The following is a 26,306-nucleotide window of genomic DNA, read 5'->3' on the forward strand; positions in this document are numbered from 1 at the left end:
CCTCACCCAGAGTGAATGCAAAGTCAGGCTAGTACATCTAACACACACAGGTTTTTCCCTGACTTCTTCCTCCCACCAATTCCCTGGTGAGCTGCAGACCCAATTCCCTGGAGTTCCTCACTAAAGAAAAACTCCAACAGGTTTTAAAAGAAAGCTTTATATAAAAAAGATAGAAAAATACATACAAATGGTCTTTCTGTATTAAGGTGACAAATACAGGGTCAATTGCTTAAAAGAAAAATGAATAAACAGCCTTATTCAAAAGAATACAATTTAAAGCACTTCAGCAACTATAGACATGTAAATACAAAACAAAAAACCAACTTTGTACTTACAACTTGGAAACAGAAGATTAGAAAGCAGGAAATAGAAAAAATTCTTTTCTAGCTGAGAGAGATTTAGGCAGAAGACAAAGAACTCAGACACAAACTTCCCTCCACCCAGAGTTGAAAAAAGTCTGGTTTCCTGATTGGTCCTCTGGTCAGGTGTTTCAGGATACTTTTTTTTCAGGTGAAAGAGACATTAACCCTTAGCTATCTGTTTATGACAGCTTGTTTTTACTTTTTTCCCCATCAGAGTTTAAATAAGGAACTCCCAGAATGTGAGCCAATGTGCATGCGCCAATTCATATAGGTTTGCTTTATGCCACCAAATACTTTTTCTCCCTTCTTCCTTTTCTATGCTTCTATAAAGCTTTATTCTCCTGTGGGTACTGATCCATTGAAAGCAAGATTCCTTCTGAGTCAGCACTGAATAGGTGGCACTGTGCTGCTTAGATACCCCGTCTCTCAGAGGTGACATAAAATCAAGGGCTTTCTAACCACTTGTGGTCTTTTGGTACTTTCAGCAAGAGTTGAGGTGTTAACCCTGGTGTGTTGGCAAAATTCCAGTTCAGGTAATTATTTGCTGAACTCCCTAGGCAGATTAAACTGGAGCAGGTGTTCTTTGCTTGCTATCCTGCACTGTTCTGAGTGCTGCTGTGTTCCATACCCAGCAGCGGCTGCATTTTGGTTCTAGAATGCGCGATTCCTAGCAGCCGGTATAATCTGTATACTTTCCTAGGAACTTTTAGGGGTTACATCAGGAGTTCTATCATGTTTTCACAGCGGGACCACAACGGACACCTCCTATTCCCAGGGGCATAACATCCCTTTAGCAATTATTAGCACAGAAAGGATGTATCTATCTTGGGAATGTCTCGATCTCCCATTGCTGTAGTATTGGAGCACCTCACAACCACCATGTGAGGTAGGATGGGGAACTGGGGCACAGAGAGACTGTGTCTTGCCCAAGGCCAGTGGTAGAGCAGGGAATTGAACCCCTGTGGTCAGGTCCTAGGCTAACACCTCACTACTGGGCCCTCCTTCCTCTCTCGATAATGTATGTTCTGCCAACATACTTTAGCTGTCTTCTGACGCAGTTTAGCCACCAGAAACAAGTGGCACAGAGCCAGTGCCATGTGACTAGCAAGTGTGTTGGGTGCCACTCTTGGTCCACAGGCCACAGCAGGAAATACACTGAGCTACATACTTGGAAGTTATCGTTTGACTGGTAGGTGTTTGGGGTGTCAGAGTAACAGTTACCCTCTTTTGTCCAAGCAGGAGCTTCTGGGACCTTTGCCCCTAAAGAAACCGCGAGGAAGGCCAAAAGGAAGCAAAAAACTGAGTGCCAGCAGTGGGAAGATGGTAAGAGACTGTGGCACATGCTCAGCTTATGGGAGGATGCGGAGCTCACTGGCAAGCAGACCCTCCTCTCCTCCACGCTTTTGCTGGGGGAACATGAGAGAGGCCCTCTCTCATTTAAAGACAGGCAGTTTGTGTCATCTCCTTTTTAACTTTTGTTTAAGTCTTTAAGCCCTGACAAACTTTACACTCCTCTCCCACTCAGGGCAGCCCAGAGAGGGGGGCAAGTGGGGCAATTTGCCCCAGGCCCTGGGCCCCGCAGGGGCCCCCAGGAGAGTTTTTCGGGGGCCCTGGAGCAGGGTCCTTCACTCGCTCCGGAGGCCCCGGAAAACTCTCATGGGGCCTGGGTCCCTGGAGCTTCTTCCGCTCCGGGTCTTCAGCAGCAGGGGGTCCTTCCACTCCGGGGCAGAAGGACCCCCTGCAGCCGAATTACTGCCCAAGCGGGACCCGCCGCAGAAGTGCAGCCCAGTTTTCAGCGGTAATTCGGCAGCGAGGGGTCCTTCCGTTCTGGGACCCGCCACTGAAGGGCCCCAAAGACCAGCAGCGGAGACCCCCCTCGCTGCCGAATTACCTCCAAAGACCAGGCTGCACTTCGGCAGCGGGACCCACTTCGGCGGTAATTCGGTGGTGGGGGGCCCCCGCCGGGAGTCTTCAGGGCACTTCGACGGCAGGTCCCAGAGCGGAAGGACCACCCGCCACCGAATTACCCCAGGCCCCTGGAATCCTCTGGGCGGCCCTGCTCCCACTGTTACAATTACATCATCACCCTCTGTCTGCCACCACTGATTGTCCTCTATCATCTGCTGCTGCTTAGTCACCTTCATCTTTCTTCCTCATTATCAGCCCTGCCTAGTCCTCTTTGTAGTCATCCTAAGCCTTTTCACACTAAGCCTCTGGCACCTAAAGGGCTACCTCCTTCTCTTCTTTGTCCTGCCCATCATCCTAGTCATCGTCAGCCTCAGCATCATGTTCCTCCTCATTCTAATTGTCCTCCTAGTCATAGTTCTCCTCCTCCTCACGCTACTCCTCCTAGTAATGGTCCTCCTCCTCATCCTTCTCCTCCTCTTCCACTGTGTCTTTCCTCCTCCTAGTGCTTCTCCTTTACCATCATCATATAATCCCGATCTGGCACTCTCTGCCTCCTAATCATGTTCCTCCTTTCCTCAGCCCACTGCCTCTGCTTCCTCTGCCCAGTCCTTCTCCTCAGGGGCAGCTCTAGGTATTTTGCCGCACCAAGCATGGCAGGCAGGCTGCCTTCAGTGGCTTGCCTGTGGGAGGTCCCTGGTCCCGCGAATTCGGCGGCAGCCTGTGGGAGGTCCGCTGAAGCCACGGGACCAGCGGACCCTCCGCAGGCATGCCGCCAAAGACAGCCTGTCTGCCACCCTCGCGGCAACCGACAGAGCGCCCCCCCCCCCGTGGCTTGCCACCCCAGGCACGCGCTTGGCGTGCTGGTGCCTGGAGTCGCCCCTGCTTCTCCTAAATCTCCACCTCCTGGTTCCTCCTCCTCCTACTTGTTTTTGTTTTCATCCCAAACCTACTCCTCCTCTGACATCCTCCAATTCTGCCTGGTTGATATCCTCCTCTAGGCTGCCTCCATCTTCTGCTTCATCTGTTTAGTCATCTCCCAAGTCCTCCTTCCAGCTGTCCTAGTCTTAATCCTAATTTGCTTGCTCCTAATCCACATCTGCCTGTCCTTCTCCTCTCTGATGCTTGGCCAGCAACCTCCTCTTCTTCCTCTGCCTCTACCAGGTCATCACCACTCTTTGCCTACTCCTCTTCCTCCTAAGACCCTGCCACCTCCTCCTAGTTGTTATACTCTTAATCATAATCCACGGTCACACAGGAAGACCTTAAAATGAAGCCACCCTGACCAAGTTTAGACCTGGCCTACACTAAAAGTTAGGGCAAAATAGTTACAGTGTATGGAATGTAAAAAAAATTCACATATCTGAGCACTGTCACTATGAAAAATTCACACACACACCCAAGTGCCGCACTCATGCTGATGTAATGCATGGTGTAGATGCAGCTAGATCAACTGAAGAATGCTTCTGTCGACCCAACTACCATCACTTGGGGAGGTGGGGTTCCGACAGTGATGGAGGAAGTTGCTGTAGGAAGCATCTACACAATGGCACTACAATGTTGTAGCTGTGCCACTGTAATGCGGACATAGCTTTAGTGTGTTGATCACAAGTGCAATAAGTTATGAAAGAGGACTAGAGCATGTCTTTTGTTTTAACTAAAGGTAGAATCTTCAGCTGAGAAAAGACCAAGAGGGAGACCCCGAAAGTGGGTAAGTACAATGACATCAAAATCCTCTTTTGTTCCCTCTCTTTGAGTTCCTTCTCTCAAAGCCCAGAGAATCCCCCATCTTTCTGGTCTGCTCCTCTTCTCAAGATCCTTAGCTGTGCTGATGCTCTTTCAGCCTAGGAAGCCTGGATGCAACCTTCTTTGGGTCTTGAGCACTGATCTGGCCAGACAGGAGAGCAAGATTCTTCCTCCTTCCTTCCCTCCCGCCCACCCCCAGGGCTGAGCATTCTGCAAAAACACTCTCTTATCCAAGAACCTCTGGCAATATGTTACACTTAATTCAGGAAGCAACTCTCTTCTACTCCCTAATCCCAACACTTTAAAAGCAAAGATTCCTGAGCTTCTCAGCAAGAGTGGTGGTTTCCTTGGGAATTCTGATGGAGGGATTCCTAGATCTCAGGTTCATTTCAAAAGGAGAATTTTACAATTCAAGGAAAAGAGAAGGTCACTGGAGTGAGAAACCTAGAACTCTGACAGCAGAGGGCTCATTAATGTAGCAAACAAAGACATAAAGAGATCCAAGGGCTGGAAGATGAAGCTAGATGCCTTATTTCTAGCCCGAAGGTGTGTCTTTTTAACAGAGAAGGTAATTAGCTGTTGGAACAATTTACCAAGGAATGTGGTGAATTCTCTGTCACTTTAATTCTTTAAGTGAAGATTAGGTGTCTTTGTAAAGAGAATAATCTAGCTTAACCATAAGATATGGGCTAGTTGCCGGAATCTGTGAGTGAAATTCTGTTACCTGTTATGCAGGAGGTCAGACTAGATCAGTGGTCACCAACCAGTTGATCATGATCGACTGGTCGATCCTAGAGTACCTCCCACTCAATCTTGATCTCTGGCAGCACAGTGTGGCTGCCGCTAAGACAGGATCCCTGCCTTCCCTGGGCCCACACTGCTCCCAGAAGCAGCCAGCGCACCCCACGGCCTTGGGGGTGGTGAGGCAGAGATCTCTCTCCACATGCTGCTCCTGCCTGCAAGCACCAGCCCTGCAGCTCCCATTGGCCATGAACAGGGAGCTGTGGCCAATGAGAGCTACAGCGGTGGTTCTTGCAGACAGGAGCAGTGCTCTGAGCCACATGCTCCCCCACCACTCCAGAGGCCACAGGGGTACGTTGGCCCCTTCCAGGAGGGGTGTGGCTCCAGGGTAGGCAGGGAGCCTGCCTTAGCCTCACTGCACCCACCACCAACCGGGAGTCACCAGAGGTAAGTGCTGCCCGACAGGAGGCTGCACCCCAACCCCCATCCCTGACCCCCCTCCCAGAGCCAGGACCCCATACCCCCTCCTACATCCCAACCCCCTGCCCCAGCCCTGACCCCCTTCCCAGTGCCAGCAGCCTGTACCCTTTCCTGCACCTCAACACTCTGCCCCAGTCCAGAGCCCCCTCCTGCACCCAAGCTCCCTCCCAGAGCTTGCACTTCTCACCCTTTCCTGAACCCCAACCCCCTGCTCCAGGTTCAGCCCAGAGCCCTCTCCCACACTGCAAACCCCTAGGCCCCAGCCCAGAGTGTGCACCCCCTCCCAAAGCCCTACCCCAGCCCAGTGAAAGTGAGGGAGGGAGGGGGAGAGCAAGTGATGGAGATGAGGGGGAATGGAGTGAGTGGGGCAGAGCTTTGGAGAAGGGGTGGGGCTTTCATTGAAAAAGTGATCTTGGGCGTAAAAAGTTTGGAGACCACTGAACTAGATGATCACAGTGCATCCATCCGGCCTTAAAATCTATGAACTCAGAAGATGATGCCCATGGAATTCCTCTCTTAAGAAAGAAGGCTGTGGGAGATGGGAGTTGGGGCTCAGGGAACCCACAGGCATCAGTGGGAACTTGTGTCAGAAACTAATGCTGCGTTCAATCAGTTCTGCAAGCTTTCCACTCCAAGCCTTCTGATGGCTTTGACCAGACTGGTCCAAGTTGAGATCCTTTCTGCGACAGATGATCTGATTCATCAATAATATATATTTATAACCTAGGAAGATAAGTATAGAGGGGAGGATAGGATTAAAATACTCCACCCAAGCCAGACTGAAGTCATGCTCTGATACTTATCCCCAGAACAAGGGATAGACCCATGATAAACCTATCAGCCAGATAGGTTCATTGGCTTTTCTCAGAGCAACCAATGAAGGGCTGCACTTGAGGCTTGGAGGGACAGAATTCCCATGGGGGAAGTGCCACGACTTGGAGGGGTTGCAAGGCGAGATCCCCTAATACAGTACTCCTAGGAGCGAGCACTTGACAAACAGTTGGTGAGGGGGGAATGTCCTCTGGACACAGCTCAGGATTGAATCTCCCACAGGGAAGGCCAGAGAACAGAAATGCTGTTTACATATCAAATGGCCTTTTCTTCTCTGGCATCCAGCTGAGAAAAGGCCACATCTAGTTCCGCTTGTGAGAAGTGTAAATCCAGAGGTAATACTTTAAACACATCTTCTGTTTTAACTCTATTTTCTCTCTTTTTACTTTCAATGCCTCTAATTCTAAGGAAATCCACTGTTGCATGGTGGTTTTAAGCAGTCCGGCCCTGAAGGGAACAATCTCTAAGGAGAGTACAGAAGGCGAAAGGAGCTCTGCTCCCAGTCTTGGTCAAGGGCCATGGACAAAGGTGTCCTATCCCAGTGAGTTGTGTGGCCATCAGGCTATGGCAGACAAACACAAGGGGTGCGGCTGAAGGACCTAGGAGATGGGAGTTGGTGGTGGTGTTTGGTTTGCAGTGCTAGCAGCATATTGGGTCTGGCTGTGGTAAAAACTCATAAGAATCAACCATTGGAAAAACAAGAATTAGAGAGGAGAAAAAAGATAAAATCTGTTCTATACTTATTTTCTTTTGGGTTAAGATTAGGAAAAGGCAGGAGGAGGAGGTGAGCTATGAGATGTTAAAGGAGGAGTAGCAATAGAGCTGTGTGGGGAAAGAAAACTACTTTAGCAACTTCAACAATCAACAAAAGCAAGTGTTGTATTCATGGGATCATGACCAGCAAGGTCACATGCAGCCAAATGGGGGCTCAAGAACTGCAAAGAGTGGAGAAACCTCACAAGGGAGGAACCAGGCACAGCCAGTGCCAGGAGCTGGGTTGGGGCCTGAGGAAGTTGAGGGAGACCAGGGCCACAGCAGGAGAAGCTGGAGAATTCAAGGTGGAGGATGAGACCTCAGCGGGGAGCTTGGAGGATGAATGGAATGTCTGCAGTGGCAGGAAGAACAGCAGAGCATCGTCTGGGCAGAGTGCCATGGGCAAATGGGTCTGGGAGTGGAAGAAACACCAGCTGGAGACAAAGAGACTGCAGCTGCAGGAAAGATAATGTGTTGAGTAGGAATTAAAATGCCAACATAAGAAGGGAGAGCATGACAGACAGCATTATCATGAAGTGGGCACTGAGTGGTTGCACAGCCAGAGGCTAAGCTATTGGGTAAGTGGAGATAGAAATCACACATCTAATTCCACAGGCAATATAGCTCTTGAACTGTTTCCTATACATAAAGAAGGTGGTACCATCTATGTTTTCTAAAGGCTTGTGAATGGAGGCGCACACGGAACTGGGTAGCTGCTGTAGATAAGATGTAGTTTCTAGCTCCCTTACTGAATGGTCAATATTAACAGCATGATCTCAATGGCCAGTGAAGAATGTTTGAATGACAAGTTTAAAATCACTTCACACAGAAAGAAATTTCAGGGAGCTTGGAAGCAGGGTATTGAGGGTTATTCCGAAGTTGCTGCTTAGCTTGGAGGAGATGGGTATATGGGAGAGGAGACTTCACAACAGAAGAGGCCTTTGGGCTGATGGGAATGGGACAGTTTTATATGCTGTGCACTCAGGAGTTGAAGGTGTGACTCATGGATCCAAATCCTAAAACACTGTACGTGGTGAGCAGATTAGCTGAAGAGTACACCCACAGTCCTTCTGGAACAGATGAAAGGTCTGAAGGGCGGGTGGGAGGTGATCACTGTAGTGCTTAGGAGTCCTAGTCATGGACCTGGTTCCCTTTTTGCTAGGTGCTGTACAAACACGGTTAGGTAGGAACTTCAGAATGATCTGTGAGCTGCTGAACTTGAAGCTTGGGAAGAGAGAGATTCCCCTGGGGGTTAACCTGGCTGGGGAGGCTGGCAGAAAAAAATGGTTTGGGGGAGAGAGGGAAGGGGAGATGACGTCAGGGTACTTGATAAACAGGGTGGTAGGAAATTCTTTTTCTGGGTCCAGCATGACAGGGGAGGCCAGAGAAGATAATTGCTCTTTAAACACATGGGAGTGCCTTTTCTTGTCTGTAAATGAGCTGAGAAAGCAGCTTTTGGGAAGTGTAAATTGAAGGTTGTTAAGCAAAACACTTCTTTTGCTTAAATTCCATTTTTCTCTGTTCTTATTCTCACCACTTGTAGTTTTAAGGAGATCTGCTGTCATATGGGTGTTCCAAGCAGTCTGGCCTTGAAAGGCAGCAAACTTGAACTTCTAAGAGGTATAGGAGGCAAAAGGGGGCTCAGTCACTTGTCTCAGTCAAGGGGGATAGACAAAGAGGTCCTATTCCAGTGAATTGTGTTACCATCAAGCTACAGTAGGTGTATGCAAAGGGAGAAGCTGCCAATCCTCGATAAGAGTTGGCAGTGGTGGTTGGTTTATACTCCTGATAAATTTACCCAATGGTCTATAATAATCTGAGTTTGTTCATCTCTAGTTATTGCCGCAAGACTCATCTTTTCTCCCAGGCCAGTAAGGAGATGGGTGAGGCCGGATACTTGTGTGAGTGGAGCTTTGGTGGGGGTCTCTGTTGGGATGAGTGCATGAAACATTGTCATCGTGGCAGTGATGCCTCTGTTTATCTGAGCAATGAGTTTAGCAGCAGTTGGAAGGCCTAGGTTGGGTGCACTATTATTATAGAGCTGCAGAAATCTAAGCAAGTAAATATACAGAAAACTGAGGTTCCCTAAAGAGCATGACTGGGAGGTGGGTAGGGGGGAATGCTGTGCTACATTCAGAGCACTTACCAGCTGTCAAACACCTGCTGGCATAGTCTGCCCTGTGGTTAAACTGACACTAACATGTAGGAAGGAGACTGGCTCAGCCATGACTCTCAGCCCACTTCGCAAATGTTCAGTGTGCCTGACATGGGTAGAGACCAGGATCACCCCAGGTGGCATTTGAAGTGCAATGTGGGGGGGAGGGGGCGGGGGAGCAGCCAGGCATGAATGTAAAGGCATGCAGATACCTCCCTGGGGCTCTAAAGAGGAAGTGAGATGAGGAGAAGTAGGAAGAACTGAGAGAGAAGAACTAAGAGATTCTCCCAACTATTCTCCCAACAATTGAGCTAGGCAGAAAAGGCTGTTCCACCAGAGAAAGTATTATCCAGTGGTTAGGGCACTAGTCTGGGGCTTGATCTCTCTGCTCTGCCACAAACTTCCTGTGTGACTTTGGGTAAGTCAGTCCGTCTCTCTGTGCCTCAGTTTCCCTATCTATACAATGGAGATAACAGCCCTGCCCTGCCTTCCAGGGGTGTTATAAGGATAAATATATTAAAGATTGTGAGATACTAAGATACTATGTTAATGAGGACCATATAACTAACTACCTCAGACAGAAAAGGCATCAAAAGGCAGCGAGTATCCAAATACAATTACCAAGGGTTCTTGAACACAAAACCAAGTAAAATAAGAATTGTCCCTATGTGGCATAGCCTTGCACTGTCCTTTCACAGCTAAAACATCCTGTCACATTTTTATATATTACATCCCAAAAAACAACATTAAAAAGTAGAGCTGGTTGGGAATTTTCCATCAATGTTTTTTCATTGGAAATTGTAGTTTTCACAAAAATTAAAATTTTTCCCACGGGATTTTTTTTTTCTATTTCCCATCAGAAAAATCTAAACAAAGTAGATCATTTTGGGTTGGGCTGACCCAAATCAGAACATTTTCAGCTCAAATTGAATCACAAAGTTTTGTTTCAGAGCAGTTTGATGTTAGTCTGTGTCCACCTGAGCTGATGCAGTGCCTCATGGGAGATGGTAGTTCAGGTGCTTCCTGCCCGTATTCTTCTCTATGGTCCAGACTCCCAGACTAGATTGCATCTCCCATTATGCACCATGGTCTCCTCTCTGGTTGAAATTATGTGATGCATCATGGGAGTTAACATAATCATGCATCTGCATCATGAAGATGTGGTCCTGCCAGGGAGCACCAGCCCGCAGAGGAGAATAGGAGGACCTTGAATTGAAACTTCTATGAGACACCATAGTGACTTTTGCAAGCACAGATTAATGCTGAACCAGGCTGAAACAAAACATTTCAATGGGCTCAACAAACCAAAATGAAAGAGTTTGATTCAGCAATGTTGAAATGAAAGGTTTTCAATCTTTTTTTGTGGGGGTTTTTTTTGTACTTATTGTTCTGTGAACAATATTGACTTTTCTGTCCCAATTCAGGCTGAAACCAAATGTCACAGTATCACCATGTCCACAGGACAGAAATTCTGATTTTAACCAACTCTAGTTAAAAGAACATTAAAGCTGCAAAGTCAAACACTCAAAACTTAGGAATGCCAGCATTAAGGATGCCTGTGCAACTATAATTTCGTTCCTTTGTGCCGATGCATTATGATACAGTCTTAAATTATATGATCCCATACTCTTTTTTTCTACAGGACTCCTGCCTCTTTCAATGCCTATGATGAGGCTGGGTGGAAAAGAGCGGGTATTTAACAGAACACAGCAACATTACACAAGAGTTTTAGGAGAGGAGAAAATGAAAGACATTTTATGCATATGAAATTACAAGGGCAATCCAGGGAGGTAAACTATAATTTCCCAAGATAGAATTTGTGGCTTACACCACTGCTCTTGAAAAAAGTGCCATGGGATGTTTAATGACCACAATTGGCCAGGACCTCAATTTTACATCTTATCCTGCAGTGCAGCTTTCCCTGGTGCCAGACGGGGCCACTGGCTTATTATTGACAGAAATCCTTACTGAGCCACCAATACTCCTTCCTGCATCTTCTGTTTCTTCCTTGGAGGTCACCTTTCCACGTACTGTTCTGGCCCAAATCTTCCTTAGTTTATGAAAACAGATTAAATTACAGCCCAGATGGGTAAAGCGCAATGCTTTTTGGTGTTTAACATACACCTGTAAAACGCTAATAGGACTCCAGGAGCTGGGGTTAGACTGATGTTTTGACTTAAGCCGCTGACATAGGAGTATCTAGGAACCCTCTTTCCATGAAGCATCCTTAGTAGTTAGAGTACCATGGCGCACAGAAGAACCAGCAAGGGAGGAAACTAGAGCACAAGTGCAAGTCAACCAATTCATAAGAGAATATTATGGGGGTGACTTGATCACTCCATAAGTACCTACATGGGGAACAAATATTTGATAATGGGCTCTATAATCTATAAAGGTATAACATAATCCAATGGTGGAAATTGAAGCTAGAAATAAGGTATACAATTTTAACTGAGGGTAATTGGAACAATGTGCCAAATGTCATGGTGGATTCTCCATCACTGGCAATTTTTAAATCAAGATTGGGATGCTAAAAAGACCAAACAGGATATGTTCTAGTTCAAAAGGGATTATTTTGGGGAAGCTCCGTGGCCTATGTTGTTCAGAAGGTCAAAGTTGATCAGAGGTAGGCAATGTACGGCCCACGGGCTGTGTCCAGTCTGTCAGACCTTTTAATCTGGCTCTCAAGCTCCTGCCAGGGAGCAGGTTTGGGGATTTGCCCCGCTCTGCATGTGCCGTGGCTCCATGCGGCTCCTGGAAGCAGCAGCATGTCCCCACTCAGGCTCCTAAGTGTAGGGGCAGCCAGGGGGTGCCGCACACTTCCCCCACCACAAGCACCAGCTCTGCCACTCCCATTGGCCAAGGTTCCCTGTCAATGGGAGCTGCGGGGGTGGCACCCACAGACTGGGCAGCACACAGAGCTGCCTGGCTGCACCTCCACATAGAAGCCGGAGGGGAGACATACCACTGCATCCTGTAAACGCCACCTAGGGCCTGCACCTCTGACCCCCTCCCATGCCCCAACCCTGATTCCTCCTCTCACCCTCTGGACCCTTTGATCCCAGCCCAAAGCACCCTCCTGCACCTCAAACCCCTCATCCCCAACCCCACCCCAGAACCTGCACTCCCAGCCGGAGCCCTCACCGCCCCCCCAGATCCCAACCCCATCCTGGAGCCCCCTCTTGCACTCCAAACCCCTCAGCCCCAGTCCAGAGCTCCCTCCCCTGCCCCCTAACTCCCTGTCCCAGCCCAGAGCCCCCTCCTGCACCATGACCCCTCATTTCTGGCCCCATCCTGGAACCTACACCCCCAGCCCAGAGCCTGTGCCCTCTCCCACATCCCAACCCCCTGCCTCATCCTGGAGCCCCCTCCCATTCTCTGAACCCCTCTGCTCCACCCCCAGCCTACAGCCCCCTCCTGGATCCCAAACCCTCATAGCTGGCCCTACTCCAGAGCCTGGACCTCCAGCCAGAGTCCTCACTCCCTCCTAACCCCCCATCTCAATCCAGAGACCCTTCCGCACCCTGAACTCCTCATTTCTGGCCCCATCCCATAGCCAACACCCCCAGCCAGAGCCCTCACTCCCTCCTGCATCCCAACCCCCAATTTCATGAACATTCATGGCCCGCCATACAATCTCCATACCCTGATGTGGCCCTCAAGCCAAAAAGTTTGCCCACCCCTGGACTAGATGATCACAATGGTCCCTTCTGGCCTTGGAATCTGTGTATACCGATGGTGAAATCTGACAAGTGGCTTGTGTCCCATTGTGATGCCATCCTTTATTCCTCCTTGATGCTTTTATATCACATTGAGGATAGTAGACCAACGGGTTTATCCTGATAGTTTCAGAACCTATGGCAAATTGATATGAGTATCAAACTTTCTGTATATCAAGCACACTGGTGCACATAAGAGCCTCTTTATTTTCCATCTGCAAATGGGTTAAATGGGCTAGAAATTAGACGAGAGCAGAGCCGAATGGCTACCCATTTCATAGACTGCAATCGATTTCTATTTTTGATATTCCACAGGCATGCTATGGGATTTCCTAGATAAATTGACAGATTGCTGTCTTGTGCACCTACATCATAGGAGATAGTGTTCCCCATTAAGCCAAGATTGCCAGGGCCGCCCAGAGGATTCCGGGGGCTTAGGGTCTTCGGCAGTGGAGGGCCCCCGCTTCGGCGGTAATTCGGCAGCGGGGGGCCCTTCCGCTGGAGAGGAAGGACCCCCCGCCAGCGAAGACCAGAGCGGAAGAAGCTCCGGGGGCCAGGGCCCAGTGACAGTTTTCAGGGGCCTCTGGAGCTAGTGAAGGACCCCACTCCAGGGGCTCTGAAAAACTCTCATGGGGGCCCCTGTGGGGTCCGGGGCTTGGGGCAAATTGCCCCTTCCCCTCCCCTCCACTCCTGGGCGGCCCTGCGGGGCTGCCTCCTTCACAAATATCATAATAACTGAACGCCTTCAACAACTATTTCCACACTCTCACACATCACATACACATACACCACAGGAACACATCCAAACACCACACACAGTACAAATTGAGTACATGCGCACATACAGCCAACATGGGTGCAGGCTGAGAAGATGGGCCTGTCCTCACTCCTGCACAGCTAATCGTTTAAAAGGCACTAATTAAAGATTTTTTTTTGTTCGACTAATTTGCTTGGTTGGATTGATTTGTATTTTATCTTCTCTGACATGATTTCTGTGTTTGTTGGTGTTTTTTTTTTCTTTACAGCCTCAGCTACTGATCCAGGAGAAAGAAACCCAGGAAGGATATCTCCAAGACAGCAATGACCTGAATTCTATGTCACCGCCTGCCACAGGAGGTTTGGGATTAGATAAACAGAATTATATAGGGTTAAAATATACAGCCATCCTTACAGTAAACCATGCATATATCCCAGCATCTATAACACCAAATGCTAGGACTCTGCTGGATCTTAAAAACTAAGCAGTGTTGGGTGTGTCAGTACTTGAATGCGAGACCTCCAAGGAACACTACATCATGTAGGGTTAGCAAGCCAGTATGATACTTCCCTCTGTATCAGTACTGAATATTCCAGGATGCTGTTACAGGCAGAAAGAGGAAGCATTGTACTTCTGGTTTTCCAACAAGTTATGAGACTGAGGTTTTGGCCACTTTGGAAGTACTTAAGATTAACCAGAAATTATGGGCTTGATGCATGAATCACTGGATAAAATTCTCTGGGCTGTGTTATGCAAGAAGTCAGACTAGATTAAGTCCCTTCTGGCTTTAAAAATAGGAGTGAAGGCTCGTCTGCTCTTTTCAGGAGAGCGTGGAAGTTGTTATTGTCATGGATAAATTTCATTCTGGATAATTCCATGCTGCTTCCAATACGCTATTCCTCTCATCTTCCAGTCCTAAACTCTAGGTTAGTATTGTATGCTGTTAAAAGGTTGCTGGGATTTCACCAGAGATGCTAACGTTTTAGTGGTGGATGAAATGACAACAGCATATGGTGTGTATATCTGATTGTAAAGTGCTTTGAGATTCTCCAGGATGAATGGTGCTAGGTAAAAGTAATACCATTGTCATAAAAAACTAGAGATGGGAAACAGCTAAAACCCTGGTTCTGAATACACCAGACCCTTGGAAAAATTTGAATCCAGATTTGACCTTTCCATCTTGAGCCCATGTCTCTCACAAAGACTTGTGCAGAATGAAGTTTGCAGGAAACTGGTCCTTTAATGCTTTCCCTTGAGTGGATAGGGAAAGGGAACCAGCAAGAGGTAGCAGTTGTCATTAACACTGACATGCGGTCAGCACAGCTGCACCCTCATCCCTTTACCGTTGGTGGCATTTAACCTGGCGTGCAAAGCAAGCTAACTGACATCAGGGAGCCAAACCCAATCTTGGTTTCTTAGAAAGTCCCTGGAGATGCCACATGATGAATGCCAAGTTTGTTAACCTCAGTTGTTTGATTTGGTTTCCTCTTTGACTCCTGCTCCCATATCACTTCCTGCCACCAAGTTGCATGATGACATCAGCGCAGCCACAGGCTTATAAGTGATGACCTCACTTCCTGCCCAATTCTCTGTCTTATTTCTGCTTTTCATAGAGCTGTTAGCATCACCAAAAACCGCACCCTAGGTGGGTACTTTCCTCTTCCTTTCAACTTGAGCAGGACTGAGGACAGTGGCATGTGGAATACATTTCCCTCCTGTTACACAGACAGGCAGGCACAGATGTGTTAGGATAAGCAGATGCTGCAATGAGTGTGAGATGGCAATGTAGCACATGGTACTGTAACACAGCCAGCTAGTTAAATTCTGTACTTTCTGCTACAGAAATGGGGATGCTTTCTTCTAGTGTGTGTTTCACTTCCTGGAAGTGCAGAGATTTGTAGCACTGGAGACAGGAAAGCTGCTGGGTCCTGGAGTGAAGTGTGGAAGGTAATACAAAAGCACACAAAGTATGGAATCTAATACCCCTCCTCTCTGGAGTAATTCATAACAATTTTAATTCAAACAATAGCCTGAAAATGAATTTAGGATGCAGTCTTGTATGTGGAACCTTTAAGCTGGTGATTGGAAAAGTTACCAGCTCTGCCTTGCTGGAGACTTTATAGATTCCAGATTCATTCAGGAGTGTGATGCAGCTATAGCTGCTTCCAAACCGTTAATTTCTGAATGTGAGCCAGTTCCACACACCTACAACTAACTTAAAAACTGGATGCTGTGCTGCTGACAGGATTTGCACTCTTCACACACAGTGTGACAGCTCTAGGGCAGCTCTGCGCTCTGTGATTTGTCACAGAAAAGATTACAATTACCTATATGTCTATTGTCTTTACTGGGCTTTTGCAGGATGGGACTGAGATGCTGTGATAGGAATGTGTCAGGAAGCTTGCACCTTCTAGGAACTGCCCTATGCACAACTCTAACTGGGGCTGATGGTCCCTTGTGTCATGATCACTGTATTAATACACAAATTAGAAAAACAAACCTGGAAATATCCAAATGGATGTGGTCTGACCTGACTCCTTGCTGGCCTCCTTAATGAGAGCTTGGAGGAGGGAGAGGGAAGTGGAAGGGGAGAATCAGAGAAGAGGGGCTCCTGCAAAAGTGCTGTGGATGAGGCACTGGCAAAGAGTTGGGAGAACTGTTCCAGAAACAGCAATTTGTTTCCTGGCCCTGTGCAGCCTGAACCCCTTCTTTCTGTGATATTCCCAGGGTGCTGATTCGGGGGTTTCCTAACAGTTCATAGACTTTACTTTGCGTAGATTTCATTACTTTTCAGTTGCCTATTTCCTGTGGTGACACCAACTGCAGCTCAACCACTGAAGTTTCTCTAGTTGCCCAGGCTGGGTGTTTCTGCCACACCCCTAATGACAGAGTGCTGCTGCCAATGCATGATTAATGAGTCTGACATCACCTACTTCCCCAAAACCACAGAGGAAGCCTTGACTTTCTTTTTTTTTTTTTAATTTCAATAATAAATCATCCTTTCTAGTGAAACATGGGGAGCAAGAGAAACCCCCAACTCCGCAATCAGTGCTGCCACAAGCAGGAGGGAAATTTGTATTTTGTTTCCTCCTTGCCCTTCTCCCACCATTCGCCTCCTCCCTTCAGTCTGGCTGGTGCTATGAGAGTTCAGCCCACTGGCAAACTTCTGGGCTACTCCTTTCCCAGGACCAAGCCCAACAGTCATCCCAGCTTTTCCTGAAGTCGGGAGCCAGATACAGATCGGGGGAGCTCCCTAATCATGCAAGAGATTAGACCAGATAACACCAGACAGAAAACTTCACCCAAGGACTCCTGCATCCATCTCATAACCTCTGGCCTTTCTGAGCACACATTCAAGTAACCACTGCAAGGTTTACGTGGACCCTGGGCCTGATCCGCTACCCACTGCAGTCACTAAGCGTGCTGCCATTAACTACACTGAGCTGGGAATCGAGCCCTTTATGAGTTCCCCTCAACCCACTGCCTCACAATCCTCCATTCACTTTCTGACTCCCCCTTTCCATCCTCCCCTCCTCCTCAGCAACCTCAAACAGCTGTGCGACTCCCACTCCATACTCCCGCTACACCCTCCCAGTCCTTCCAATCTCTCCTGCTGTCCCTGCAGTGAAAGCCTGGCACAGGCCACTGAAACTACCCCTGAGCATTGCTGCCCAGGTGCACCTAACTACTGTAGTTCAGGTCTTTGTGCATTGGGGATCTGGAAGGAGCCCCTCAAGGCTGCATGATGCTCAGGGTCCACCCCTATCACACATGGTGCTCGGAATTCTTTAACCTAGTGCTGTCGCTGTAACAGGGAAGTGTGTGGGACTCCAGAGCTCTAACCCCCTTTTTCTCATGCTATCTCCCTTTAGGCGCTCCTGGAAAAGATTCTCATAGGACGGGCAGGACTACAGGCCTCAGGAGATCTCTGAGCACCGCCCCCACTGCACCACAGTAGCACCCTGCCTGCTGATGTCATACTGAAGCCACAAGGATTAGGAAAACAAACCAACCAACCAATCTTAATTTCACACTTAAAATTCTCCCCCCACCATAACTTTGGCAAAGTCAGAGCCCCTGCTACCCTCCTGCTCCCCCCAGACAGCAATCTCCGGTATGACAGCCAGAAAGCTATATTACAGGGGTGGCCAGCCTGAGCCTGAGAAGGCGCCAGAATTTACCAATGTACATTGCCAAGGAGCCACAGTCATACATCATCAGCCCCTCATCAGCTCCCTGCCCCCAGCACCTCCTGCCCACTGGCAGCCCTGCCAATCAGCACCTCCCCCTCCCTCCTGATCAGCTGTGGGGGGCAGGAGCAAGGGCATGGCAGGCTCAGGGGTGGGGGCTGGAAGGGGTGGAGTGGAGCGGAGCAGGGCCTTTGGCAGAGCCAGGGGTTGAGCAGAGAGCACCTCTCGGCACATTGGAAAGTCAGTGCCTATTCAAGGAGCCACATATGGCTACTCCTGTTGTATTGAAAAACCAGCTGCCTTCTTGTGAAGGGGATTCCCTCACCTGGTTTGTATTAGACCTTTGCAAGGAATTAGGGTTACATTAAACTCTTTAAAAGCCTTTACAACTTGTAACTTGTGCTGTCAGGAATAGCCATAGTCCTACAGGGAAGGGAAGCTGACTTAATACCTGCAGACACAGTGCAGGTGACCTAATCACACTGCCACTTTTTGAGCTCATCTAGTAACATCATCGGGGAATGGGGAATAAACTTCTATTTTCAGGAGAGCAGCGAGAAAGTCCTTGGGGACCAGTTCCTGGATTAGGTTGCTGCTCATTTTCTTGGGCAGTGAAGAATCCTTTCTCCCACTCTCCCCAAATAGAAAGAACAATGGGAATTTCTGTACTGTCATGGCCCAGTGCTTCATCTAGTCAGTCATCCTTGCTTCAGCAGTCTAGAGACCTTGGAGGAAAGTGTAAGATTTGAAAAAGCTGGACAGCTGGGTGGGGGAGGAGGTCTTCCTCCCCTGTTGATAATCTTGCTCCCTGAGGCATTTGGGCTGATTAACCTTATTCTTTATCCTAGCTAGTGTCAGTCCAGGGATTATTTGATTATCCCCACAATCAGTCCACACCCAGGAACAACTCTCAGTGAAGTCAATGAGAATATTTCCTGAGTGAGCACTAGATAAACACAGAGTAAAGACCCCTGGATTCTTAACAGGCTTGTCTGCAAGAAAAGGGTTGCTTCTTTACTGAGCCTCATGACTGGTATTATCAACTCCAAAACTACCTTGTAAATTCAGTCACCCACTGGTGTGTCTGCCTGTTTAGAAACTAAATGTGTGGCATCCTCTGGTGTTGCAATTGTGCATATGAAAATATCTTAATACACTCTAATTGCAGGAGTTCCTTGGGACATAATGATAGCTAATCAGTTTGGGGTTATTGCAAGTGGCTGTTGATCTCATGCTTCTGTGCCAGATTTGATCTAATTCTTGGGGTTCAGGGTGTTTTTAATATCCAGTCCCACCCAGTGGAAACCCACTGGTATTGTCCATCACTTGGAATAGATGCCTATCTCATAAAATAGGCGGAGTAGATATTTTCAATTATATGGGACAAGATATAAAACTGGACAGCTTTTACACTCGTTAAAATATTTAATAGGACAAAATTGGCAATACATGTAGGGAAGCAACAGCAGAAACCTGTGAAATGGCTGGATTTATTGAGCTCAAATGTTAATCTTTTACCAAAGATCTGTTCCTTTAGCAGGTAATTATTTCACATAGGAAAATCCCTGTAGCCTTTTAGGAGGAATGGATAACAGACTGTGGGGTATTTCACCTCTAGGGCCTGAGATCAAATCCAATCCAACATAATAGTGACTAAGAATTTTAGACCCCTAACTTCCATTTATTTTAATGGAAGTTTGGCATTTAAATACCTTTGGAACTGGGCCTAAGACCCTGATCCTGCAGTTGACTCCCTGCAGATAGACTTCTTGCTCCAATAGTTGTTTCTGTTTAATGGCTGCTTTATGGTAGTCTGTTTGAAATGAGTTAGATGGACTCAGCTGAGTTCCTAGTGGAACACCACAGAACATTTCCACTCTTCTAACTATCTTATGAGAGCAGGCAAGGCTGAAGTGGTACAGATACTGAATGACTTTATCAATGCAGTGGTCATCCCCTAGTCAAGAATGAGGTGTGAGGGTTGGGAAAGATTGCACTGCTACTTATGCTATCCCTATTCTATAGATAAGTAGAGGAATTCAGCTCCTAGGGCTAATAGTGTGATGTCTTTCCTAAACTATAAATCTACTCCCAGATTTACAGAGAGAAAATTTTAGCCTTGCAAAGTTGCCATGAAAGTTTATCAGCACAGGCACAAAAACTGCCCCAGACTATGATGCTGATGTAAACTGATGAGAAAGGAAGGAATAATATTTCACTCACCCATACTTTTCTTGTAAGTATTCTTGCTGAAATAGTCCATCTTCCCCAGCTGGACAAAATAACATTTGGGATTTCTACCATCCCTCTCCCTTACTGCAATGATGGGGCTTTGGAAGGGGAAGGGTGAGCATGTTTCCTGCTGCATTTTCCTTAATTTTTTTCAGATATCTCCACTGCTTACCACTTTTAACTATTCCCAAACCTGGCTGCAGTGGCATAATGGGCGAGGTTCATATTTTTGGTACATTCCATTTTCTTCTGAGTTCAGGTACTGGAGCTGGACTTCTTATCAGGTGGATACAACCATCCAGTTGTGGTTCATCTCACAATTCAAAGGCTGTGCTGGATAGACACAGAAATCCATTTCAAGTTCTTGACTACAAGTGAATTAACAGACTGTAGAGTTCTCGGTCTGCCAGACTCTAAATGCTCATTTAGCTAATATTTTTCATCTGTGAGTGTGACAGGCAAAATACCAGACTGGGATTTTCTCTTCACCTGAAATGGATTTGGGGTAAGAACTTGTACAACATGTGGTCTGGTTAATTATTGTATCATGATTGATGTTTAGGCATTTCTCAGTACACTATCTAGCTCTTTCTCAGTTAGTGGGCATGCACAAAGACAAGGAAAGGAGACTGGCTTTTGTTCTAACACAAATGACTGAGAAATCTGGTTAGTTTCAGGTGGGGAAGGCAGCTCCCCTTGGGCCACATCAGTGTTCTCTGTTTTGTAAAACGGGTCAATCTTTGCTACCTCTTGCTGTCTCACTCAGCAACCACAACTGAAAAAGTCACCATAAAAGCATGGCTATATTGAGAAATACAAACAGAATTCTATATTTTTGGGAGATAATCTGTGTCTGCTCCTTTTAAGAGTTGAGTGCTGTGAAAAACCTACCTGTACTTTTTGTTTCAATGTTCATGTAGAGACTGGGGGTGAAAACCTGGCCCAGCTGAAGTTAATAACACAATTGCTGTTGCCTTTAATGGAGCCAGATTTCACCCCATAGCTTTATTAGTTCTTAGAAAAAAAATAGAATGCTTTTTATTCCCCATGCTTGACTTTTCAGTCTATGCAAAACAATGGGCCTGAACCAAAACCCTGCATCTAAACCTATGAATTTGTAATCTTTGCAATGCAATCAGATCAAATATATGAAGTGTTGCAATCAAACCAAAATAACTACAAGAAAGACAGGTTCATTTTGTAAAATCTCATTAGCCAGGTTATGATTTTGCAGAATAAAAATTGAGAATAAAAAATCTATATCCCATTTTATCTGTGCTTTGAAGTTTAGTAGGATCAGATAAATGGTTCTGGTTTTGGCCCATGGATAAAGATAATGTTAATTTGGGATTAGCTTTTAATTTTGTTAATAAAGATGTAAGTCTCACAGTACCTCTGGGTTCAGTTTTCTTGTTCTTTGTGCTTTCTCTGTGAGTGATAAACCCAGTGACAGTGCATGGCATTTGCAAACCACAGGACATCTGAGTTTTCCTTCCTTCACCTTAAACAAAGATTATAAAATAATAATTGGTTTGCATGGCACAAACCCTCAGGTCTACACAAAAATGATAGCTAATGAACTCCAAGGAATGCAGCATAAGAATGAATATGCAAGTCACTGAAGCCAAATTTTCAAACTTGGGTGCCTCAGGTTGGATCCCTAAATCCTTATTTATCAGCATCTTCTGATAAAAAGACAGTAAACTTAAAGGTGCATAAACTGGAATTGGTTTAATCAGAGTAACAATTAATTCTGCTTTCCCCTGAACAAATGCATACTTCCCACAATTTACTGCATACGGCACACATCCCACAATACAAATAATTCTGTAGCTCTTTGTACAACTAATTCTGCTCACATACACACACAGGCTCCCCAGTTAATTCCACAGCCTGCTGATCAGTCCTTCACCCCCATGAAACTCCCCAACAAAGCATGTGTCCACAATCAGTCCTACTTCTCCATCAATTCTGCCCCCATACAGTATCCTTCATCCTAATCAATCCTGTTCCCATACACATCTCTTTACAGGATCTGTGGTTGACGAAGTGGCAGCAGCCCTGGACGGGCTGGTCTGCTTGGGGTATAACGATTGCAGTGCTGGTGATGCAGCACTGCTTGTCAAGTGTGGCCACGAAAAGCACTGTAATTGGCCTCCAGGCTATTAGGAGGTATCCCAGAATACCTGCTCAGCCACTCTGCTCATCAGTTTGCACTCTACTGCCCTGGCCTCAGGTGACCCGCCCTTTAAATGCCCCAGGAATTTTAAATATCCCCTTCCTGTTTGCTCAGCCAGGTGTGGAGTGCAATCAGTGACCATGCCTCCAAGCTCCAAACAAGCCCCAGCATGGAGCAATGGTGAGTTGCTGGACCTCATCAGTGTTTGGGGGGGAGGAAGCTGTGCAGTCACAGCTGAGCTCCAGCTGTAGGAATTACGATACCTATGGGCAGATATCAAAGGCCATGCTGGAAAGGGGCCATGACCGGGATGCGGTGCAGTGCCTATTGCAAAGCCTGTGAGGGAAACCGCTGCTCAGGTGCTGCCCCCATAACCTGCTGTTTTTACAAGGAGCTGGATGTGATACTTGGGGGTGACCCCACTGCCAATCCGACAACCACGATAGACATTTCAGAGCGGGGGGGGAGGAAACCGAGAATGAGGGTACTGGGGTGGGGGAGACACCCCGCAGTCCCAGGAGGCATGCAGCCAGGAGCTCTTCTCAAGCCAGGAGGAAGCTAGCCAGTCGCAGCAGCTGGAACTTGGTGAAGAAGAAGCAGAGGAGCGGGTTCCCGGTGTAAGCAGAGTCAGGATAAACTCTACCCTGACATCTGGTGGAAAGAATGTCAGAGAGTGTATTTGCATAGACACGCCTACCCTATCCCAGACTGCCAAGCTGTGGGACTGCTTGGTGACAAATGACTCACCCTCAGTTGGGTGGTACTTGCTAGACAAGGGACATGGGTTCCAAACCCAGTGAATTGGGGTGGGGGCTCCTTGTGGAGCCAGAAGCACCAGTTCCACCCCCCCTTCTCTCCACTGTGGAATGTCAGAGTTGATTTTTTTTTTTTATTCCCTCAAGAATCTAAATACAGGTTACTGAGCTGAACTCAACTCACTTTGGGCTAATGGTGCACTAGCACTGGGGCTCCCCCACTAAGAGCTGAGATCACTAAAGAGCTGAGATTATTGAGCTGAGAGCACTGAATACTGTGCTAACTAGTGGGAGAGCCTGAAGATATGCTGTGGAACAGAGCGGCTGGTGGAGTGGAGCAGTTGTGGGGACAGCTGGAGCGGATCACGGGACAGCTGGTGGCAGCAGAGCGGAGTAGCTGTGGGATGGGTGGAGCGTCCCATAGAGCGAGCGGAGCCGAGCAGTTTGCAGAGAGAACTGGAGCAGCTCATGGAGCAGAGCAGCTGGTGGAGCGGAGCAGTTTCTGAGGATGGCTGGAGGAGCAGCGTGGAGCAGCTGGTAAAGCGGAGCAGTTCGTGGAGAAGGCGGAAGCAGAACCCACGGAGAGGCAGGGCAGTTGGCCCTGGACCACGTAAGGTGCCCCTTTCTACCCAGGCTGGGGGGAGGGACCTCTACAGATAAACTCTCGAACTCTGGGGTGGCATTGACCAGAGACTTTTGGGTTGTTGGACTTTGGGGTGATTGGACTTAAAACCCTAAGGGGAAAAAGGACAGTGCCAAACGTACTTGGAGGTGGGTTTTTGTTTATGGTTTGTGTTATAACCCTGTTTGTGGTGTTTCTCCAATGGGATGCCACATTAATTCCTTCCTTTATTAAAAAGATTTTGCTACACTCAGACTCCGTGCTTGCGAGAGGGGAAGTATTGCCTCCTAGAGGTGCCCAGGGGGGTGTGGTATGTGAGTGTCCCAGGTCACTGGGTGGGGGCTCGAGCCGGTTATGCATTGTGTTACTGAAACGGAACCCCTGGATACTGAACCCGGCCCTTGTTGCTGCCAACTCAGAGGGGCAGAAGGGTTACACCGGTAAGCACCTTTTAGTTTCAGGATGGAAATGTTTCGGGAGAGGAGGTGGGGTTATGGCTGCATGCATGCATGGCTAGATATGGAATAGCCCATTGATGTGGTCTATCACGTCACGGTAATCGGCCTTGGTAATCTCTTCAAAAGTTTCTGCCAGAGCATGGGTAATGCGCTTGCGCAAGTTTATAGGGAGAACCACTGTGGTCCTTGTCCCAGTCAGGCTAACGCGTCCACGCCACTGTGCCGCGAGGGGTGGGGGGACCATTGCTGCACACAGGCAAGCTGCATAGGGGCCAGGGTGGAATCCACATTGCTGTAGAAGACTCTCCCTTGCTTCCCAGGTAACCCGCAGCAGTGAGATATCTTCCAGGATTAACTCCTGTGGAAAATGTAGGGATAGCATTCAGTGCAGGTCCTCCCGCAGCTCTCTGCTTTCCCCAACACACAGAAACCCCAGGGCAGCCCTGAACCAATCAGTTCCCCTTCCCAGGGAGCCGCGGCAGCGACATGGCTTCCAGGATTAATTAACTCCTGCACTCATTAACCCTTACTCACCATGTCTTCGCTGCTGTGGGCTGTCTGTGCTGTGTTTGGTATGTGGAAAGTATGCTGAAGTGATACTGTGAACTCCTTCACTGTGATGATACACAATGCTGCCTTTCTGTTAAATGTTTCAATTTTTGTCTTTTTTCTAATATCAGTGTCCTTGACTACTGCTAGAAATGGACTGGCCTTATCACAGACTGCTGAAAAGCTACAAAACCTGAGGAAAAAGCCACGAAAAAGCAAAGAAGATATGGTGAAACCAGTTATGAATCAGTCTGCCAGAGAGAGTAAGAAGCTGCAGGACTGGAGAGAGAAAATGCAGCACTGGAGGGAAAGAGAAAGCAGGAGAAAGGAATTGGCTAAGACGAAAAGCACAAAGCAGCTGATAAGCCTCCTGGCGCGCCAAACGGACTGTTTCCAGTCACTCGTAGCCACGCAGGCAGAGCACTACCGTGCTGCCCCCCCCCTTCACAAAGCTCTCTCCCTTGTGCCCCAATGTCAGCTCCAAACCCCCGTCTCCAGCATCCAGGTTCTTACCACCACCAGCTGCCCCCAACACCTGTATGTTCACCAACCAGCCCTGAGAACTACAATCTTTACCCTCTGCACTCAACCCCCATCACCATGCAGTATTTTCATCCTGAAGTGCAGCAGTCATTGCACAGCACTCCAGACAAGACATATTCAAACCTCTGACTGTACAGTTCACCACCCTACCCCCCTGCCCTTTTATTTACTTTCTTTTCAATAAATGATTTCTTGGCTTTTACAACAGTTTTTATTATTGCTGAAAGTGAAAGATACCATACCCCAAGGAAAAAACAGGCACTACAAGTCATTGTAACCATTACACTTCACTCCCGTACAAGGCACCAAATATTACTGTTGGCTTTCAGCCTCAAATTCCTCCCTCAAGGCATCCCTAATCCTTGTAGCCCTGTGCTGGGCCTCTCTAGTAGCCCTGCTCTCTGGCTGTGCAAATTCGGCCTCCAGGCGTTGAACTCGGAGGTCCATTCCTGACTGAATGTTTCACCCTTCCCTTCACAAATATTATGGAGAGTACAGCATGCGGATATAACCGCAGGGATGCTGCTTTCCCCCAAGTCTAGCTTCCCATAAAGAGAACGCCAGGGCCCTTTTAAACGGCCAAAAGCACACTATACAGTCAGTCTGCACCGGCTCAGCCTGTAGTTGAACCGGTCCTCGCTCCTGTCAAGCTTCCCTGTATACGGTTTCATGAGCCAAGGCATTAACGGGTAAGTGGAGTCTCCAAGGATCAAAATGGGCATTTCAACGTCCCCTACTGTGATCTTCCGGTCTGGGAAAAAAGTTCCGGCCTGCAGCTTCCTGAACAGGCCAGTGTTCCGAAAGATGCATGTATCATGCACCTTTCCAGGCCAGCCTGTGTTAATGTCAATGAAGTGCCCACGGTGATCCACAAGCACCTGGAGAACCATAGAGAAATACCCCTTCCAATTAATGTACTCGGATGCCAGGTGGGGTGGTGCCAGAATAGGAATATGCGTCCCATCTATTGCCTATCCACAGTTAGGGAAACCCATTTGTGCAAACCCATCCAGAATGTCCTGCACGTTCCCGAGAGTCACAGTTCTTCTTAGCAGGATGCGATTAATGGCCCTGCAAACTTGCATCAACACGATTCCAATGGTCAGCTTTCCCACTCCAAACTGGTTCCCGACCGATCGGTAGCTGTGTGGAGTTGCCAACTTCCAGATTGCAATAGCCACCCGCTTCTCCACTGGCAGGGCAGCTCTCAATATCGTGTTCTTGCACAACAGGGTGGGGCGAGCTCCTCACACAGTCGCATGAAAGTGGCTTTTCTTATCCGAAAGTTCTGCAGCCACTGCTCGTCATCCCAGACTTCCATGACGATGT

The 26,306-nt window shown here is 47.7% G+C and overlaps 1 protein-coding gene across 1 annotated transcript in view; it reads left to right on the forward strand.

Annotated features, from left to right (window-relative positions):
* Window positions 1–17,407, forward strand: part of LOC127053357 (high mobility group protein HMGI-C-like) — a 32,134-nt gene extending 14,727 nt beyond the window's left edge. The window contains exons 3-6 of the mRNA XM_050957937.1: window positions 1,602–1,685; window positions 3,931–3,978; window positions 13,718–13,808; window positions 17,322–17,407. Of these exons, the coding sequence (XP_050813894.1) occupies window positions 1,602–1,685; window positions 3,931–3,978; window positions 13,718–13,808; window positions 17,322–17,407 (309 nt within the window). The remainder of the gene's footprint in view (window positions 1–1,601; window positions 1,686–3,930; window positions 3,979–13,717; window positions 13,809–17,321) is intronic.
* Window positions 17,408–26,306: the final 8,899 nt, after the last annotated feature.

Source organism: Gopherus flavomarginatus, chromosome 6 (assembly GCF_025201925.1).
Source record: "Gopherus flavomarginatus isolate rGopFla2 chromosome 6, rGopFla2.mat.asm, whole genome shotgun sequence".
Classification (NCBI taxonomy): domain Eukaryota; kingdom Metazoa; phylum Chordata; order Testudines; family Testudinidae; genus Gopherus; species Gopherus flavomarginatus.